Raw genomic sequence first — 20,160 nt, forward strand, 5'->3', positions numbered from 1 at the left:
ACTCCACCACCTTGATCAACAACCTCACCAACTGAAAGCTCATCACAAGACCCACCCACTCCGCCGGCCTCACTCGCAAGCCCCCACGTCTCCTTCAACCACACCACCGAACTCCACTGGACCGACCATCATGGCATCCACTTCACCTTCCGGAAACCCACTATGCACCACCGCACCCAACAGATGCCAGCGGACAGATAAGTTTAATTACATTTTTTTTTTTTAATTAACCCCCACCCGCGAGCCATGCTAGCTGCGACTGATCTATACCATCAATGCCAAGCTGTAAAATGAAAAAAACTTTTTGAATTTCAGGCACAGTGTTACAGCTTTGAATGAGATTAGCTTTGATGGTATTTTGCCAATTCAATATACCTTTAGCTCCCCAAAAATCTATTATTGGTTCGTGTGTAAATCAAATGAAACAAACATCCTTTTAGCTAAAATATTCGAAGGGACGTCTGTCGGATTGTGCTGCTTTTGAAGTCCACCACAAGATGGCCCCCGTGTAAAATATTGTGAGAGCTGCTGCCAGCTAGCATTTCGAAAGTTGTCGCGTCCCATTGGTTGTTGGAGTGAGAATTAAAACACAAGGCTGGTATTTAGTTGCAGTTATTGTAGTTATCAACTCTTTTGGTTCTTCACGTCAGGAAAAATGACTGGAACAAAAAATGAGTTATTCTGCTTCCTCTTCATGATGAACGTTTTTGTTTCCTGGAGTTCCAAGATCCTTACGTTATCCCTCGTAGGTAAGTACACATTTTAAGTATAACTTGGGGACGCAACAAATTGCTCGGTAGTATGAAAATCAAATCGATTATCTTACAGTTTAACGGTATTGATAAATATGTATTTATTCATTATTGCTAATCGAATTAAAAGTTCCATCCAAGTTTTGAATGCATGCATGTATGAATACACGCATGTATGAATACACGTGTATTGTAGATGGAACGTAACGAGGAACTTGTATTGAGAAAGCCAATCATTCGTTCGTAGGCAATAGCTGTTGTCTTTGCCAATGCTTGTTTTGAGTTGCACAGACATAAAAATATAAAGCAGGCTGGTGATTTGCCAGTTCAGTGGAAGCCTTACTGTTGTATGCATGTAATGAAACAATCACTGTTGTTGTTCTCACGGTGCCAGTTATGTGCTTGTTAAAAAGATTTATAAATTGTTAATTTTCTCTCCTGATTTTTCAAATTGCCCCTTTTCTTCCCACCACCCTTTAATCTTTCTCCCCTTTTGATGTTTACCCCCTACTAGGGTTTTTATCCTCTGTCATTGTTTACAATATCTTGTATTCTCTCTCCTTTTTATTTTATTATTTTATTCCATTTCCTAGAAAATATTTCCATCCTTTCACTCTTTCTCCGTGCATGCATTTAATTTTGTATTTATTTCACGTTTCAGTCTTTGTATGACTTGTGGTTTTGCTCACTTTCCTGCCGTCTCGTCTTGTGCAGCAAAGGCTGCAGTATTAGAGAAATGTACATTTCTCGCCTCAGCTGAATTTGGTGTCCCGCGTAATGGCTAATGGTATGTTCCTATCTCAGTCCAAGAAAATGAAATCTGCTGCTTCGATCTGACACAGCCTGGGCGGGGTTTATTCTCTGAAGACAGTTTAAGAGCAGCGTACGCCCGAATCTAGGGGATACCATATATTACGCAACACCTGTCCCCACTACCCAAATCTTTAACCGCCTTACAAAACACTCACTAAGCCTCCCTTTCTGCTCATAGTTCCAAGCACCCATTCACTTGGAATAAAGGCTCACAATTCCGGCGTTGAGACAATTTCTCATATTCTGTTTAGGCCCGGATCCAGGATGTGGGGTGCGGGGGTCCATGAAGAAGAATGGATAGTCCGTAAAGAGGAGTGGGTTCGTCCAAAGCCCCCGGGTGTCTGAGAGCTGGGTCCAGGCATGCTGTGTCATCTAGTACGGGTCTGAGCTGCATAGCATTGCTAGTGCTGATAAGTCTAACTATATATTTCTAGAGGTTTAAACCTACGGGCTCGATCGCCTCTGCTCTCCTCATCACACCTTCCTTTCTCTCTGTCTCGCTCTACTCTGGCCCGACCTCACACTCCTTTCTCTCTTCTTCACCATGCTCCCCCTTTCACCTCACCCTCTACTTCCTCCGACCTCACTCTCTATTTTCTTCCACCTCACTCTCCTCTCTCTTCATATTAGCCTACTACCTCTCCACCTTTTCCACTCCTTTCTGTGCTGTGCCTTTCTCTTTCTCCACTTTACTCTCATATTTCTCTCCTCACCCTCCTCTCATACCGCCTTACCCTACTCCCTCTCTCTCCTAATCTCACCATTCTCTCTCTGTGCATCAATTTACTCTCACTCCACTCCACCCTTCTATTTCTACTTCGCCCTTCTCTCTCCACCTCGCTCGCCTCTCTCTTCCTCCCTATGTTCTCTGTTCCTCACCCTCCTGTCTATTCAACTCCCTCCACCTCTCACCCCTCACTGTCCTTTTTTTCTCACTGTCTTCCCTCCCTCCTACCTCAGTCTCCATCCTATCACTCTCCTGTCCTTCTGCTCCACCCCCCCCCCACCCCCGCCTCTCCACCTCAGACTTCTCTCTCATATCAGTTTTGGACCAGAGGAGTAATAGCAACCCTATAATCAGGGCCTCTGGAATTATGCAATCGGAGAGTACCAAATTATGCAGGAGGGTAGACTAAATTATGCAGCGTAATGTGGGGTAGTATAATCTTATGATTTAAATTTGTTTTACACCTTAACTTTGTCTGGAAAAAGTTTTGCCACATTGGTATAGGTTTTAAAAGCAACTACAGCAATAAGCAGCTGAAAGGGGATGATGAAACCTTTGTGAAAGGGACTTTCACTGTGCAGCAATATGATCTGCGTTTTTAGTAACTTTTGATCTGTTTAAGATGTCTTTTTGTTCAAATCTGCAAATAAATACAGCAGATGATGGAATATGTGGTAAATGTGAGAAGTTCATAATTATGCGTGAAACGCTGCAGCTGCAGAATTGCATTTGCAACACGTGTCACATAATCCATCATCGGCTTTATAGTTTGCAAATTGTGACCAAAAACTGTTTCTCACTCAAACGTATAAAAATGTACAAACAACGCAGCAACACGTTTTGCTGTGCAGCAGAAGGCTTTTTGCAAAGTGTAGTAAATAAGTCCACAAATGTAGAATAAAGTAGGTTTATTCCGAATTTAAGAAGAGCAGCTTCACATCCACCAAGCTGAACTCTAACTCCTCACACTCAAGCGTTCACATTCTACCCCCAGCATTCCACCCCAACACTCTACACAACTCAGAGATGCAAACCCATTGAAGATGTAACAGATACAACACACCTGCCCCCCTAAAAACAAAAACAAATACCGTAAAAATACTACTATATTAAAATTCTTAACATTAAGCAATAAATATAACATTCTGCATAAAACCATCTACACTACCACTATTCAACTTATGCTTAGTCTTCAACTCTCCTCTAAACAAAGAAATTCTCCTGAGGTTCCATATTTTGCCATGTTCTACTCTCACTGCAGTATTCTTACATGAACACTTGGCAAACCTCTTAGTTGACACTCCAGCCATTTCCACCCTCACACAATCTGGAATCTGGAGAGGTGTCATTTTCCTCTTATAAATCTCCACTCGCTCTCTGATCTTGGAAAAATTAATTTCAACATTCTTCCCTCTCTGCCACCAAGGCATCAACCTCAGACCAGTTTTCCTTCCCCGTAACATTGTAATTAAACAACATTTCTGGTTTCTCAGTGTATTTGAGTGGATACATATTCAGTTATGTCTTAACATTTTAACACATTAGCAATTGAAGATCTTAACACAATTACAATTTACAAACACATTTGTATAAACATTTGTTTATCAACCTCATCACACGCTATCAAACACCAATGCATGACGCTGAGAGGAGTAGAGAAATGCTTTTTAGTCATATTGTACAGCAGCATGGCTGAAGTGCAGCATGAATGAAAGTAAAAAAAGATATATGACACAAGGAGGGAGGGACAGGTGTGGGGGGCAACACAGACAATGAAGGAGGGGAATAAATGCACTTTTTTGTGCTTATTCCGGGGCTGAAAGCACTGCTCAGCCAAGTAACATGCATGAATGGTTAGACTAACAATTTTAGAATGGTGGTCCTCATCACCGCACTAAAATGCTTAGTCATGTATTTTTATTGTCTCATAATAACACAGTGGCGATGTGAGGCACAAGAAGCTCTGAGTAGGTGCACGCAGTTGCAAAAGCTCAAGTTGGATGCTGCCTGCTGGCAGTACTGAGCACTCTGTGCTGCCAGTGAACCACCCTCACAGTGGAGTTTCTTTTTGAGAAGTTTACGGAATGCCTGCATGTTAGGTTCCCCTCGGAGAGTGGGGGAGGGAATTCCATATATTAGAGGCATTCAGGGAGAAAGAACATCCACCCCATCTGGATTTTCGTACTTTCATTGAGGTGGCAAGAAAAGCAGAGCTGGAGCGAAGACTCCTAGGGGGTGACCAAGGACTGAAGGATGACTGGGCCTGATTGCCACAGAGCTCTATGGGCTATGCAAATGGCTTTAAAATGAATCCTGGCCCGGATAGGAAGTTAGTGAAGATAACTCAAGGCTGGTTTCGCTGTTTGTCTCCGGGAAATCTGGAGCAGTTGGCTAGCCGCACAATTCTGGATTACTTGTAGCCTCTGGATTGTGGACTGAGGGGCGCCCAAATACAGCATGTTTCTATAGTCCTGGCGGGACAGTATGAGTGCTTGCACCATAAGCCTCCTTGCCTGGAAAGGGAGCAGGGGAAGGATCTTTCTTGGCATTCTCATTAGGCCAAAACAAGTAGCAGAGAGCTTAGTAGCTCGATGATTAAAACAGAGGGAGCTGTCAAGACACATGCCTAGGCTCTTAATCTGCTGCTTTGGGATGGGCATAGGGCCAAGACAGGTCGGCCAAATAAGTGTTGAGGAGGGAAAATGAGATTTGCCCAGAAACATCTGTTCGGTCTTGTCCCCATTTAGCTTGAGGTGGGAAAGATCCATCCATTCGGCTCCAGCCTCTAGGCAAGCACCAAGAGCGCCAGATGATCCTTCAGGGCGCCACCAGTTGGGTATCATCAGCGGAGGTAATGATCTTTATGCCGAATGGAATGACTATCTCTGCCAATGGGGCCATTTGTTGTTAATAAAAAGCGTGGGGCTCAGGGATCAACCCTGGGGGACCCCACAGCTAAGAGGCCACCTGTTTGATAAGGCAGTTCCCTCAAAGAGTTGAAAGAACCGATCCTTTAGGAAGGACTGGAACCAGGTAAGTGCCATATTTGTCACTCCCATGTTTTTTAGCCGCTCAAGCAGGATGTTATGATCGACAGTGTCGAAGGCGGCACTGAGATCTAAAAGAATGATAGCTACTGAGCCGCCCTGGTCCAGAAATGAAATGAAATGAAATGAAATGAAATGAAAACAATATTTAATAAAGCGCACTGCTGCCAAGCGGCTTCCTGGCGCTGGGGGACCTGGGTCAGAACTCACAGAGGGGGACACAAGGGAACCTAAGAAGGGAAAGCCAAAGAAAAAAGAAAAGTTTTTAGGGCTTTACGAAAATGTCTAAGAATAGGAATGGAGCGAAGATGAAGTGGGAGACTATTCCAGAACTGGGGAGCCAAGACGGAAAGACGAGTGCCCCCGGATCTGGATTTGCGGAAGCGGGGAATGTGAAGAAGGGAGAGAGAGGAAGACCGGAGGGTGCGACTGGGAACATAGGAAGAAATGAGGGAAGTGATGTAAGCAGGGGCAGAGCGAGAGTGGGCACGAAAGGCAAAGACAGCTAGTTTGAAAAGGGATCTGAAGCGGATGGGGAGCCAGTGAAGGGATTTCAAAGCCGGGGTGATGTGAGAGGATTTGGGGAGGGAGAGAATGAGACGGGCAGCTTGGTTTTGAATGGCCTGTAAACGTCGGGATTCGTGGGAGGGGATGCCCACGTACAGGCCATTGCCGTAGTCGAGGCGAGAGATGACTAAAGCCAAGACTATGGTTTTAAGCGCGTCGATGGTGAAAAAGCGAGAAATTTTCCGAATAAGACGGAGGGAAAGGAAACATGAAGACACAACAGAGCTGATCTGGCTGTGCATGGTTAAGTCAGAGCTGACTTTAATGCCAAGGGTACGAACAGAGGAAGAGGGCGTGGGGGGGGGGGGGCAAAAGAAGGGGGCCAATGTGCAGGGGACCAAGGGTTAGAAGGGCCACCCGTGAGGACAAGTTCCGTCTTATCGGGGTTGAGCTTAAGATGGTTGGCGCTCATCCACTCAGAGATAAAAATAAGGGTGGAACTGAACTTGGGAATAGAATCGGGAGAAGAAGACAGATCAAAGACAAGCTGGAGGTCATCTGCGTAATTATATACAGAGACCCCCAGCTTGAGAAGAGAAGAAACAAGGGGACAGATGTACAGATTAAAGAGGAGAGGGGAAAGAGAGGAGCCCTGAGGAACACCACAGGTGACCAGACAGGAGGGGGCAGAGAAACCAGAGAGATGAACGGCCTGATGCCTATCCTGAAGAAAGGATGCTAGCCAGGAGAAGGCCGCGCCCGAATGCCCGCTGCGCAGACACGGTCGAGAAGAATGGAATGGTCGACCGTGTCAAACGCAGCGGACAAGTCGAGAAGCACCAAGGCTTGGGGAAGGTTAACATCTGCCTTGCCCTTGAGTTCATCCAAGACCGCGAGAACCACCGCTTCTGTAGAATGGCCAGGGCGGAAGCCCGCCTGGTGGGAAGCTAAAAGGCCATTGTCCTCGATGTATGAGGAGAGGCAGGAGGTGACGTGGGTCTCTAGGATCTTACCCAGGTAGGGCAGAAGGGAAATGGGACGGAAATTAGCGGGGAGGGAAGGATCTAGACCAGGTTTTTTTAGAATAGGGAGAACAACAGCAGATTTAAAGGAAGAGGGGACAGCACCGGAGGCCAATGAGGAGTTGAGAAGAGTGAGGGGAGGACCAGGACAATTGGTGAAAAGGGTTTTGAGGATACGCGCAGGAGCGCCGTCCAAAGGAGAACCAGATTTAACTTTAGACAGGTAGTTGTGAAATAAGTCAGGGGAGATAGGGGGGAAAGTGTCGAGGGAAGGGGAAGGGGGAGTGGCAGGGCTGGTGAGGATAGGCTGAGGCACAGTAGGAATGTTAGTTTTAATTTTCGCAATCTTGTCGATAAAAAAGTTATTGAGTGAAAGACAGAGGGGTTGGGAGGGAACCAAGCCGGGGGAGGAGCGATCAAAAGTGGCAAGGTTGCGGACCAAAGAGAAGATTTCGCGGGGTTTATTCACTGAGAGCGATACTCACTCCGTGAAATAAGAGGTTTTGGCATTAAGGACTGCTTTTTTGTAGTTGGTAAGGAGTTGTCTGTACTGAACGCGCAGAGGAGGGGAATACTGACGTCTCCAGAGGCGTTCCGCACGCCTGAGATCAAGTTTTAGTGCTTTGAGCTCAGTGGAGAACCATTTGTGCGCGTCGTATGGACGAACAGCTTTGATCTTTTTTAGCGGGGCCACACGGTCACACGAAGCAGCAAGCCATGTACTTAAGGCTTTGGCCTGGGATTCAAGGGGGAGACAAGTAAGATCAGGAGCGGAAGAAACCAAAGAGAGTGAAAGGGAATCAAGGTCGGTTTGATTCCAGTTGCGGGCTAGAAGGTTTTTTAGGGGGAGAGGGTTTGTCAACCACACCTAAGTGAACAGAAAAGGAAATAATAGAGTGATCGGACCAGACACAAGGAGAGATGGAGGGAGGTAAGGCAAGGGGACAGGACGACCAGATTTGGTCAAGTATATGGCCATGCACGTGGGTTGGGGCTGTGACGTGGGAGGTAAGGTTCAGACAGTGAAGAGTGGCAGAGAAGTCTTTGGAAGAAAGATCTTCCTTAGGGTCTCCTGGCCAGAAGTTAAAGTCACCAAGAAGGAGCACAGAGGAGTTGTTGACCACCAAGGTGGCCAGCAACTCCTGGATGGAGGCTACAAAAGAAGGCATCGATTGAGGGGGGCGGTAGACAAGAACCACAGTGAGGGGGGAAGGAAGGTTGAGGGAACGGGCCACCAGGTAGTCCACGTTAGAAATGGGGGGGTGAGGAAGGAGCTGAAATTTAAGTGGCGACCGGACAATCATCGCCACCCCCCCGCCGGCCTTGCCATCCGGGCGGTCAGCTCGGAGGGCATAATAGGTGTCAGGGAGGATGGCTAGAAGATCAGGGAGAGAGTCAATAGTGAACCAGGTTTCGGTCAGAAATAAAAAGTCTGGAAAATCAGTGGTTAAAAGATTAAAAAGTGCTGTCTGGTGTTTAACTGCGGACCGGGTGTTAAGTAGGTGGGCAGAGGCAACCGTAGGGGCCGAAGGGGAACGAGGAACCGGAGGTGAAATAGAGGGGAGAGGAGGAGAGTCGGAAGAGAAAAGAGTCGGGTGAAGTAGGGGAGAGGAGAGAATACCAAGTGATTGTAGGTGATGAAGGGGGAGAGGGGCAAGAGAGGGAAATGCAGATAGTGCAGTAAGTTGGGCAGCAGTGTAAACCAAGCGAGAGGCAGAATGTGTGGCCCCTGGTCCCGGCCCGTCGCGGACGGGCGCAGACGGGCGCAGACGGGCGCAGACGGGCTTAACTTAGGCGCAACTTCGGCGCGCCTTCGTCGCGCCCGCTGCGCCCGCCCGCTGCGCCGCCGGAAGACAGGAACAGTTATGTGGGGACAACACATGAAGAGGGAGGGTCAAGGGGGCGTGACAGGGGGTGGAGGAGCCAAAGCGCTGCAGCGCCAAGGCCAGACCCGCCTAAGATGGTGGAGCCGCCCGTCCCCTCCGAGAGTCAGGCGAGGAGGGGGCGATCAGCGGCGGCGGTCTGGTCTCTGGTCGCGTGCAGGGAAGGGGCAGCCAGGAAAGATCTGAGCGCCGGGTTCGAGGCGCAGTGCAGGTGTGTCTCCTTGCCTCCTCTGTTACCGCCAGTAGGGCCGTCTCGGTCCCTAGCTGAGGACAGAATCCTGTTTGAGAGACACAAAGCAGGTTGTTGGATTCCTAGTGCTGTACCAGAGTCGAGTTTATGTGTCTCTCAATCAACTTGCCCAGCCAAGGAAGGAGAGAGATGGGATGGTAATTAGCCATATTGGAGTGATCTAGATTGGGTTTTTTGAGAAGGGCTCTCACCTGTGAACTTTTCCATGCCAGGGGCAAGTGCCGGAGGTGATAGAAGAGTTTAGAGCATCAGAAATGACTTGGCGAATGGAATTGGTGACTAATGAGAGGTACTGAGGAGGAGCGGGGTCCGTGGGAGAGCCAGAGGTTACACTGGAGATAAGGGTATCCAGGGAATCTGCATCTATCAAAGGGAATTCTCCTAGAGAGCACTGTAATTCAGGATGTAGACTTCTAGTCCTGAGATCTGTGGATTCCGGCTGATGGGGAGGGAAAGGCTGGCATATCAGCTGGATTTTTTGATAGAAGTATTTGGCTAAATTGTTGCAACGATCTGGGGCTTCCTCCGTTTTGGGAGGTTTATGCGGCACAGTGTAGAGAGATTTAGCGATGCAAAAGATCTCTTTAGGAGAGTAGGCAGCTGCATTGATTCTCTCCTCATAGAAGTTGGTTTGGGCGCTTTTAATCTCTGCCTTGTACATCCTAATTGCCTCCCTATAATCCTGTTTCCTTTCATCTGTAAGGTTATGTCTCAATCTCCTTTCAAATTTCCTACAGGTCTGCTTAAGCTCCCTTATTTTAGGGGAAAACCAAGGTGAAGATTTTTGCTTGAATCTCTTATGAGAGGGTTTTTTTGGAAGTATAGTATCCAATGAGTTTTGGATCCATGAATTAAAGTTATTGTTTGCCATCTCAGGGTTAGGGTCACTATGGGGTCTGGTGGCGTCCAGAACAGCAGTCCATTGGGTAACGGACAGATTTGACCATTTCCCATCAAGTGTCGAAGTAGTGTTCTGAGGAGGAGAGGGGGGCAGAGTCTCCCAGAACAGGGGAATTAGCGAGTAATCACTCCAATGGAGGGGGATGGGAGTGCCAGACCGGAGATTCTGATCATTATTAAACACGGGGTCGAGGAGATGGCCCTTGTCATGCATGGGGGAAAAGCCTTTCTGCTTAATTTGAAGTGCCGAGAGGCTGGATGATAACTTATTGGCCAGGTGGTTAGAGTGGTCATCCATGTGGATGTTAAGGGTGCACAGACATAATATCGAGTCCAAAATATCGTTTGGACATAATATCGAGTAAATAATATAGACTGGACAAAATATCGACAGGACAGAATGAAGACTACAAAAATATAGTTTTTAAGGTAAGTGAAGTAATATCGACTGTATAAAATATAGATAGCAAAAATATCGATTTTTTAATAATATATAATATTTTATAGTGTATTTTTATGTAATAATATTTGTGAAAAGTGTGTATTTATGTTATAAATAATTTTATTAAATGATTTTTGTTTTTATAATTATTGCGTAATGTAATTCTGTAGCGGGTTGTGGGTTTATAGGGGAATAGGGTGGGAAGTAATTTAATTATAATTAATTAAATATGTAAATTTATTAATTGATATTAATTTGTAATTAATTGTTAATTAATTTATATGTGTCAATTAATTTAATAGTAATTGCAAAATAATTATTATTAACTGATTAATTGGTAATTATGTAAATTTTACTAATTTAATGCAGTAGCGGGTTGTGGGATTATAGGGGAATAGGGTGGGAAGTAATTTAATAAAAAATAATTAAATATGTAAATATATTTATTGATAGTAATTAGTAATTAATTGTTAATTAATTTATATGTGTTAATTAATTTAATAATAATTGTTAATTTATTTATATTAATTGATTAATTGGTTATTATGTGAATGTTACTAATTTAATTTCTGTAGCGGGTTGTGAGTTTATAGGGGCATAGGGTGGAAAGTAATATATTAATAATTAATTAAATAATAAAATAAAATACACGTTATTTATTTGGAAATAATAGTGAAATAATTTTTAATTATTAAATAATTAATTGTTTATGTTTAATTAATTTGTATTAATTGGTGAATAATTAAAATAATTATTGTTAAATATTAAATGTCAATTATTATTTATTCTATTACATAACATTTTTATTTACTTTTTAATAATTATTAATAGATATTTCTTGTTATTTTTGATTTATATATGAAAGATTTACTTTCCCTAATGTTGTATTCTCTGGAGTGTGAATAGTAATTTTTACCCCTACGCTTTCCAACGCTTTCCTTACTGTTGCACCCACTGGAGTGGGAATAGTAATGTTAACCCCTACGCTATCCAACGCTTTCCCTACTGTTGCACCCACTGGAGTGGGAATAGTAATTTTAACCCCTACGCTATCCAACACTTTCCCTACTGTTGCACTCTTTGGAGTGGGAATAGTAATTGTAACCCCTACGCTATCCAACGCTTTCCCTACTGTTGCACCCACTGGAGTGGGAATAGTAATTTTAACCCCTACGCTATCCAACACTTTCCCTACTGTTGCACTCTTTGGAGTGGGAATAGTAATTGTAACCCCTACGCTATCCAACGCTTTCCCTACAGTTGCACTCTTTGGAGTGGGAATAGTAATTTTAACCCCTACGCTATCCAACACTTTCCCTACTGTTGCACCCACTGGAGTGGGAATAGTAATTTTAACCCCTTATCTGTCCAACGCTTTCCCTACTGTTGCACCCACTGGAGTGGGAATAGTAATTTTAACCCCTACGCTATCCAACGCTTTCCTTACTGTAGCACCCACTGGAGTGGGAATAGTAATTTTAACCCCTACGCTATCCAACGCTTACCCTATGCTTGCACTCTTTGGAGTGGAAATAGTAATTTTTACACTATTATTATTGTACGTTAATAAGATTGGCTATTATTTAATTATATTTTGTTACTATATATATATATGTTTTAAGAAATATGATAACATTTTTTTAACTTTCAATAATTATTTTAATATTATAAGTTAATTTAAGTATTTATAAGTATATTTTAGTTAATATTTTTTAATATTAATTTAATTTAACATTGTTTTTAATAAAGTCGATATTTTTTACAACTATATTTTTGTAAACGATATTTTAAACTCGATATTTTTGTACTTACCTGTTTGTAAATAGAAAGTCGATATTTTGACTGTCTATATTTTGTCAACGATATTTTTGCAGGTCGATATTTTGTCATTCGATATTATTTCAGTGATCCGATGTTAAGATCCCCCAATATTGTGAAGTTAGCTGGAGTTAGAGCTAAGTTGGCAACAAGTATGGGGAGTGCATTAAGGAATTGGCCTATGGGTCCCGGGGATCGGTAGAGCAGTAAGCCGGAGAAGGTGCTGGTAGGAGAGAATTCTAGGGGGAAATTCATGCTTTCGCAATCTGGTGGCCCGTCCATAGAAGACCGGCAGATGAAGTTGTCTTTAAATATTATAGCTAGTCCCCCACCCCTTCCGGTCTTACGGTCCACTCCTTGTATTAGATAGCCAGGTGGCAGGGTTTGAATAATGACTGGGTCAACTTCGTCTTGTAACCAGGTTTCCGTCAGAAATAGGACATCTGGTATGAGGTCTTCTAGTAGGAGTGTGAGCTCAGTTGAGTGCCTAGGAAGGGAGCGACAGTTCAGGAGGAAGAATTTGAGGGGGGGCAAGTAGAGCTGCTTCCTTACTGTGAGATTGAAGTTTATAGTTACAGTAAGAGCAGCCCGAAGGGCTGTTAGCAATGTTCATTGAGTGTAAACAGTTGATACCAGTGGCACCTCTCAAAGCAGTCAGTGACTGAGCACTATAACTGAGAATATTTTGAGAACTGCCAGGGGTCGTGGCTCCTGGTCCCGGACGGGCGCGGACGGGCTTGTCCTTGGCACGCCGCCAGTACGCCCGCTGCGCGTGTCCGCTGCGCGTGAGATCGGCCATCCGGTTATGTAGCAGTACAGCGCGAAAACTAGAGCGCTGACTGCAGCCTGAAGGGTCCCACCAACGAGTGGTCTAGCAGTAGTGTGGCAGTAAACAGATTGTTCACCTTCTTAGAGAGCCTGTCAAAAAGGACATAAAAGAGCACCATCTCAAATTGAAAGAATGTTTATTGTCCTTAGAGTGCATGTTACCTCAAAGGTCTGCTCTTTGTTCCTAAATACCTTCATGAAAAAAGTTGACAGTGAATTAAAATTTCTCATTGTTACCTCGCCATTTACTTTGAACTGCCCTCTTCCTATTTCCCATTCTATGTCTATCTCCTCAAGCAAGTTTTGCATTAGTGACCAATATTGTGTTTCTGTAAATTCCCACCCTTCAATCTCCATAATCTGTCCATAATCTGTCCTTCTTTGAAAGACGTAACCTGCAATTTAGCAATACCTAATCTAATCGCCTCTAGCTCATATACTAATCTCAGCAGGTCATCTGTATGAATCTGCATACTCCCCCCACTAATCAGCACACTTAACTCCAACTAATGTAACCCAAACCAAAGATACTGGAGTAAATGCATGCAATGTTCTCCTTCAGAGCAGAAAACTAAATTCAATAACAAGTGTATTAACCTCATTTTATGTTCTGAAGCAGCGCGCTGCCCCACGTAAAGCACTTCAACACCTTGTCAGGAGTAGTGAGCTATATATACATGCAAATACAATTGAAGGTTAAAATAAATATATAATTTTAATTTGCAATAATATCTGGCAGAAATGTATTTTGACTTCTTTTTTCGATTTTATAAACTTTTTTGCTTATTCTATTATTCTATACTTTACCATAGGGAGATTTCTTCGATCAGGGCTGCTGAGGAGTAAGCATTGACAAGACATATGCGTTGTATGTCATGCTTTAGAACCAGCAATAACTATGCATAGGAGTGTGTTATTGTGCTGGAGTCTCTAGGGGCACTTGTTACCAGCCTTACCAGTATATTCTACATTAGTTGCTATGGTAACGCTTCACCAGCGGGATCATTAGAACTTCAGGACTAACAAACCTAGTAGACATAAAAACCAATAATTAAGACCTGTCATCTGTACCTTCTTCACCCACACACCTGCTCTTTCAGTCCCCCTATCCAGACGACCCATCAGTATGGACTCAGAAAACACCTTTCAGATCTCAGAACCCATCTTCTGAACTTCAGTACCAGCTATACTGTTCTCGCTGATGTGAAGTCCCTCAGGCAAGACTTCATCTTGAGCAAGCAGAGACTCAATTTTCTCTATTTAAACTAATCATCAACGTGTCTACTTTTAGATGTAGAGGCCGCCTGTCCTTATCTTTTGAAAAACCTGTGAAAGTGTCAAGTCACTGAGACAATGACATCGATAAAAACACCTGATGTGACAGCAATCTGGGACACGCACCTTGTTATCTCCATTTCAAGGTTAAATCTTAATAATACCCAAAACAATGGAGTCAAAATTGATGTGTTTTTACCTTATTTATTTAAATGGATGTGTCAAAGACTAGCATATTGGTGCACTTCGGTTATGTTAGACATTTCTCATGTTATGTTGTAAATTCCTCTGTTTATGCCAGAAATTCCAGTCTTAGATAAGATGTGAAGTATAAGGCCCATCAGTTGGCCACAGTGGAGCGCAGGCCCTTCACCCTAGAGTATCTCACAAGATACTGTCAGGAGATTTTCACAGATACTGCTGTGATCCTGCTGCATCCTGCTGTATGCTGAAAACTGATACTGAGCTACGTCTGGGAGAAGAGGTGGCGCTGCTGTTGCTTGATTTCCCTTTCCAGGAAACACTCTCTTCCAAAGACTGATATCTACAGTCTTTTGCTGTAAAAGGTTAGGCACTGCACTAATTCTCCTAAGAAACTCTAGACGCAAGTTACGCTACTCCATGGTTTCATAGTATATACAAGTAAGTTATAGGGTTGTTAGACTTGCAGGGTCATCCATAAAGGTTTTGCTTTCACCGTCCTCTCTTCTGAACCCGTTTTTGTTGGCCTTTAGGACTCTGTGAACGTTACCACTGCTGATCAGTGTAAACATTCTTATGCTTTCTCCTTAAACATGGCAAAATTGGCTTACACCTAATTGCCACATTTGGTTTACTTGTAAGCCCCTAGTAAAGTGGTACTGCCTGGACCAGGGGCCTGTATATGTATGGCTACTCGAAGGCCTGCAGCACCAATTGTGCCCCCCCCCTGTAACTAGCCTTTTACAACAAGGCTCTTGCCTGCCATTGCAGCCAGTGTTATGTTATGTTAATACATTTCTAAAGCGCACGAATACCCGTGGGTGTCTTGGCGATGATATGCTATAGCAGTTTGGCAAGGAAGACAGAAGACTAGTTGGTAAAGAGCCACGTTTTCAGCAGTTTCCCAAAAGTCAATAGGATAGCAGTTGCTCTAATGCTTATAGGCAGATCGTTCCAAAATGTGGAGGCTTCTGAGGAGAAACAACTGCCCCCCATTTGAGTCTCTTGAATCTGGGGCAAGAGACAATCATGGTGTTTTTAGAGTGTAAATCTCTGCTGGGAACATACCAGGTTAGCGACTGTATGAGATGATGGGAACCTGAGTCATGCAAAGCCTTATACGTAAGGCACAGCACCTTAAATTTAATTTGGTTACTTACTAAAAAACAACGGAGTCCCCTAATGGAGGCAAACACAGGTTTGAACTTGGGGAGATCAAGAATATGTCTCACCGCCGCATTCTGCATGCTCTGTACCATTTTATAAGTACTGTTTGTGAAGCTTGACATAAAGTCCACTACAATAATCCAGTTGGGTGAGAATTAGAAATGTAATGACTGTTTTTCCTGAGTTCAGTGGAATAAAATGAAGGAATTTCCTGATAATTCTGATGGTGTTAAAAGTAGATGAGATAACTGAGCTGATATGTTTATTAAAATTCAACTTATCATCTATAAGTATTCCTACATTTTTCCCTGTTTGGACAGGAATGGGGAGTGTTCCTAGCTCAGAAGGCCAACAAGGCGAGCTCCAGAAATGTGGTCTATTACCAAAAAGAAACTCAGTTTAATAGAGTTCAGTTTAAGGCAATGTTTGCCCATCAAGTTGCTCACAGCTCTTATACAGTTATGAAACTGGGAAGTAGTGACATCTCCGTTGTCGGGGGCTGACACAACAATCTGCTTATGTCTGCTTATGAAGTGCGGGAGAACCCAAAGGATCTAATCAGGAAAGCTAGTTCATGACATACATATTGAAGAGTAATGATCTCAATGAATATCCCTGAGGGACCCCACAAGGAAAAGAAAAAGACCTCTGTGAAATATTCTCCAGCATGACTGAGTGTTCTCTGCCCCTTAGAAAAGACTGAAGCAAAGCACAAGCTTTGTAGCGAATGTCAAGTTTTTCGAGACGATCAACAAGTGTGGCATGAACAGCCGTGTCGAAGGCTGCCGACAAGTCGAGAAGAATGAGTGCTGAAGAGCCTCCTCTGTCCAGCATAGTTCTTCACTCATCTGTGGTCTTTCTTAATGCCGGCTTTGTGCTATGCTCGGCACTGAAGCCAAATTGTGTAGGGTCCAGTAAATGACTTACCTGAATGAACTGTATCAGTTGTGTATTCATTCATTTTTATACTATTTTTGCAGCAAATGGTAACCTGGAAATGGGACGATAATTTGCCGGGTTATCTGGGTCTAGGTTAGGCTTTTCTTAAGGAGTGGCATAATAGAAGCCTTTTTCCATGTATCAGGAAAGGTCCCAGTCTAAATATCCGGGTAAAGAGGTTGGTTAGATATGAGGCAATAGAAACAGGGATTGGTAAGAATGGATGGGGGCAGTGGTCTTAGGGCGAACCCGATTTGGTGGAATTTATCAAGTTAAGGAATTGTGTGTGCAGCTTTAAACCTTATGTCAGGCTCAAAACCATACTTTTTACTACATATAAGCCACCCCTACTATACACCCTATCCAGCCCAGAGGGCAGGTTGCAGTGTATTTGAAAAGTTGAACATGCACTTTTAAGTTTTTTCATGTGCTGGTAGCGAAAAACTCTTAAATTTGTTTTTCACGGGAGGAGCTACGCTATGATCCAAGATAGCCGCATAAGCTCCCGGCTCCGCTGACCTCCACCGGCAGCTCGTATATCCTGCCTTTCATCCTTCACACACGCCGGACTCCCACACGTATGAAGTGCTCCTGACTCCTGCGGTGCAAACCCGGACCCTCCATCTTACCGGGTGACGAAGATACGTCGAATTTACTTTTTGGCCTATTCCAGGGCTTCTGCCGGGACCTCAATTTCTGGCCCATCCGGGTTAGAAGTGATCAACATCGGCTGTGGGACCAGGGCTGCTTCCGGTCTTCCGACCTCGGTCCACTCCTTCTAATTCCAGTTGGCAACTGAGTAACTGGCTTAATCCAAGGACGCGACACAGTGACGCATGTGATATCGGTGTCCGCGGTCGTAGGGTCCTACGCCCGGTGACCACTTGGGGAGCCGGGGTTGCCGGGCTGGCCCCCGCGAGTGGCGAAATACCGAATCTTACTACAACAAAAGGTATCCAGGAGTCACAACCAAGTGTTTTTACTCTAGACTGACTACCATACGACTTAAAGATTAGAAAGTGAATTAAATACTATTCGTATGTAAAAACCATTCAACTACTCATACACTCAGCATGCAACCAGGGTAGGAATTTTTCCCATCAGTTGCCGTTCTGTACCACCACTATCACTTCATTTGGGTCCTCCTTACCCAGGAGTTAGTACAAGAAAACAGTCACACTGTGTGGAACGTGAGGACTGTGTGAGTGAGGAGACTGATGTTATTCGTTTCGCTAGGTAGTATCGGTATGGTGTTGAAGTGATATTTACAACTGAAAGAAAGCAGTGCAGTGAAAAAGAGTGGTAGTGAGTAAAATTAGGTGGAACTGAGTAGAATAAGTGTTTTATTGATTTCTCTCAGACCCCCAAATCTAAAAACAAGTGAACAGTGAAAAGTAGATTTAACATAATATCTACTAGCAAGTGGTCGACATGTTTCTGCATATAAGCGGAAATTATCCTATGCATTCATCAGGACCTAGATGTTGCTACTGCTTGCATAACTTAGTGATAAGAAATAAAAGGGAAAAATATCACCTGAATGTCAGGTGTTGATTCTCCACCACAATCTAAGACAGTCATATGGATAAGGAAAGAGAAAAGAGAAAAACACATTTATCAAAGAATGCACTCCCAAGTAGCGATATTCTTGTGATCATGTATATACAATTTAATGGACATGATAACACTCACCCAGTATTTGTGGGGATGGCGCCTCACCTCACCTGGCTGCAGCTCAGGTAAATAAGGAGCACCGCTCTGTTACCAAAATACAATTATAGAGACACTCAACCAATTCAGTAAAACAAGGCAAGAAGTGCTGACTCTTATATTTAAACATTTGAGTGGGTAAATCTACTTGTCACGAGTCTTTACTAATGGTACAGGTAAAAGACTTGTAGATGAGAGTTGCTATGTAGAATTGATCTACAAACAATGATTTTGCCCGTTACGAGTCTTTAAATATGTAACTGGTATATCCCCTGCCACATATACGCAATAGACCCGGTAACTATGGTATGGGCGTTTTCTAGTGAAACGCCCGGGCGTTTAAGATTAGAAAGCCATGAGATCGTATCAAGGCGTTATCGTCTAAGTGGCCGACATCGCTGCCAGTAAAGACCTCTCACACACTCACCTCTCCGTCGGTGTCTCCCAACGTCCCTCTGGGCTATTCTGGGGAGGTACCGAACGAGAGAAAAGGGCGGGTATTTCAATAGAGAACGACATACAGGTGTGGTGTGTTCTGGGAATCGTAGTTTTTTTTAAATCAGCAGAAGAAAGTCGAGCATTTTGGGTTTCAGATGTTAGTGTTTTTATAGTATATGAAAGGACCTCTCCTTAAGTATGTATCACGGGTGGTACAAGGATACAGATTACACCCATTTGTTTAATGAATTTGCTCTCAGACAATATCGGACCCCGTTATAGTGACATCCAAGGTATCGGTTCATTGAGACCCTCCTTGTCACTGTTTAGCTTATAGACCCATTTCTGTTCGATTTTAAACAGAAATTTGCCTATGTCTGGACAGTGGTCTGGTATGGTAGGTTGTTCCAGGGTGGCCCATGTAAAGTCATTGGGACCATGTCCCTTTTCCAAAAAGTGAGCTGTTAGGCGTGTCGCTTGTTTGCGGCATCGGACAGTGCTCTTATGTTCACCAATTCTTATTTTCGTTTTTCGAGTTGTCATGCCAACGTATCTTTTAGGGCACGGACAGGTAATCATGTAGATGGTATTTTCACTATTACAATTGGTGAATTTGCGCTGTTGCCATGGGCGCATGGTTCCGATATCTACACTAGTGGACTTAGTTGTTTGGGGACATGCCGAACAATTACCGCAAGGTTGGTGTCCTTGTACGGCCGGTAGATCCCACAAGGTACCGACTTGTCCGGACGATTTGCTTTTCGGTCTAGTATGGACCAATTGATCTTTTATATTAGGTCCTCTCTTAAAGGCAAATAGGGGAGGAGGTAAGGTGTCTCCACTTGTGTTCAAAATAGATCAGTGTTTGGTTATGATTTTGCGAACCTGGTTCGATTTTGTGTGAAAGGTATTCACAAATGTCATCCTTTTAGGTTTTTCTTTTGGGGTGGCAATGTCCAAAAGGGCGTCCCTGTTGTTATTTGACGCCCTTTTCTTAGATTGGCGGATGATCTTTGTGGGGTAGTTCTTTTCACGCAGATATTCAGAAAGTGTCTCTGAGTGTTTCTCGAAGGCTTCTTTTGTAGAGCAGTTCCTCTTGAGCCTGAGAAACTGCCCGAAGGGCAAATTTTCCCTGAGGGCTCTGGGATGACAGCTCTCGAAGTTGAGGAGCGCATTCCGTGCCATAGGCTTCCTATATAGCTCTGTTGTTAGTCCATCATTTGTTGCCAATATAAGAAGGTCCAAGAAGGGCAGTTCTTTTCTGCTGAATTCTACTGTGAACTTCAGGAATTCATTGCAATTATTTAACCAATTATGGAATTCCAATAGGCTGGCCTCAGAGCCTCTCCATACGACAAAGATGTCATCTATGTACCGCTTCCAAACAAGAAGCGATACATAGTAGGTATTGTCCTGATTCAATACCTTTGTCTGTTCTACC

General features: G+C 43.8%; 1 protein-coding gene across 1 annotated transcript in view; it reads left to right on the forward strand.

Moving 5' to 3' along the window:
* The first annotated feature begins 655 nt into the window (after positions 1–655).
* LOC147726410 (UDP-glycosyltransferase 3A1-like) overlaps positions 656–20,160 on the forward strand; it is a 351,985-nt gene continuing 332,480 nt past the window's right edge. Inside the window, exon 1 of the mRNA XM_086960533.1 lies at positions 656–749. Coding sequence (XP_086816659.1) covers positions 656–749 — 94 coding nt within the window. The remainder of the gene's footprint in view (positions 750–20,160) is intronic.

Source organism: Lissotriton vulgaris, chromosome 3_1, assembly GCF_964263255.1.
Source record: "Lissotriton vulgaris chromosome 3_1, aLisVul1.2, whole genome shotgun sequence".
NCBI classification, from domain to species: Eukaryota; Metazoa; Chordata; class Amphibia; order Caudata; family Salamandridae; genus Lissotriton; species Lissotriton vulgaris.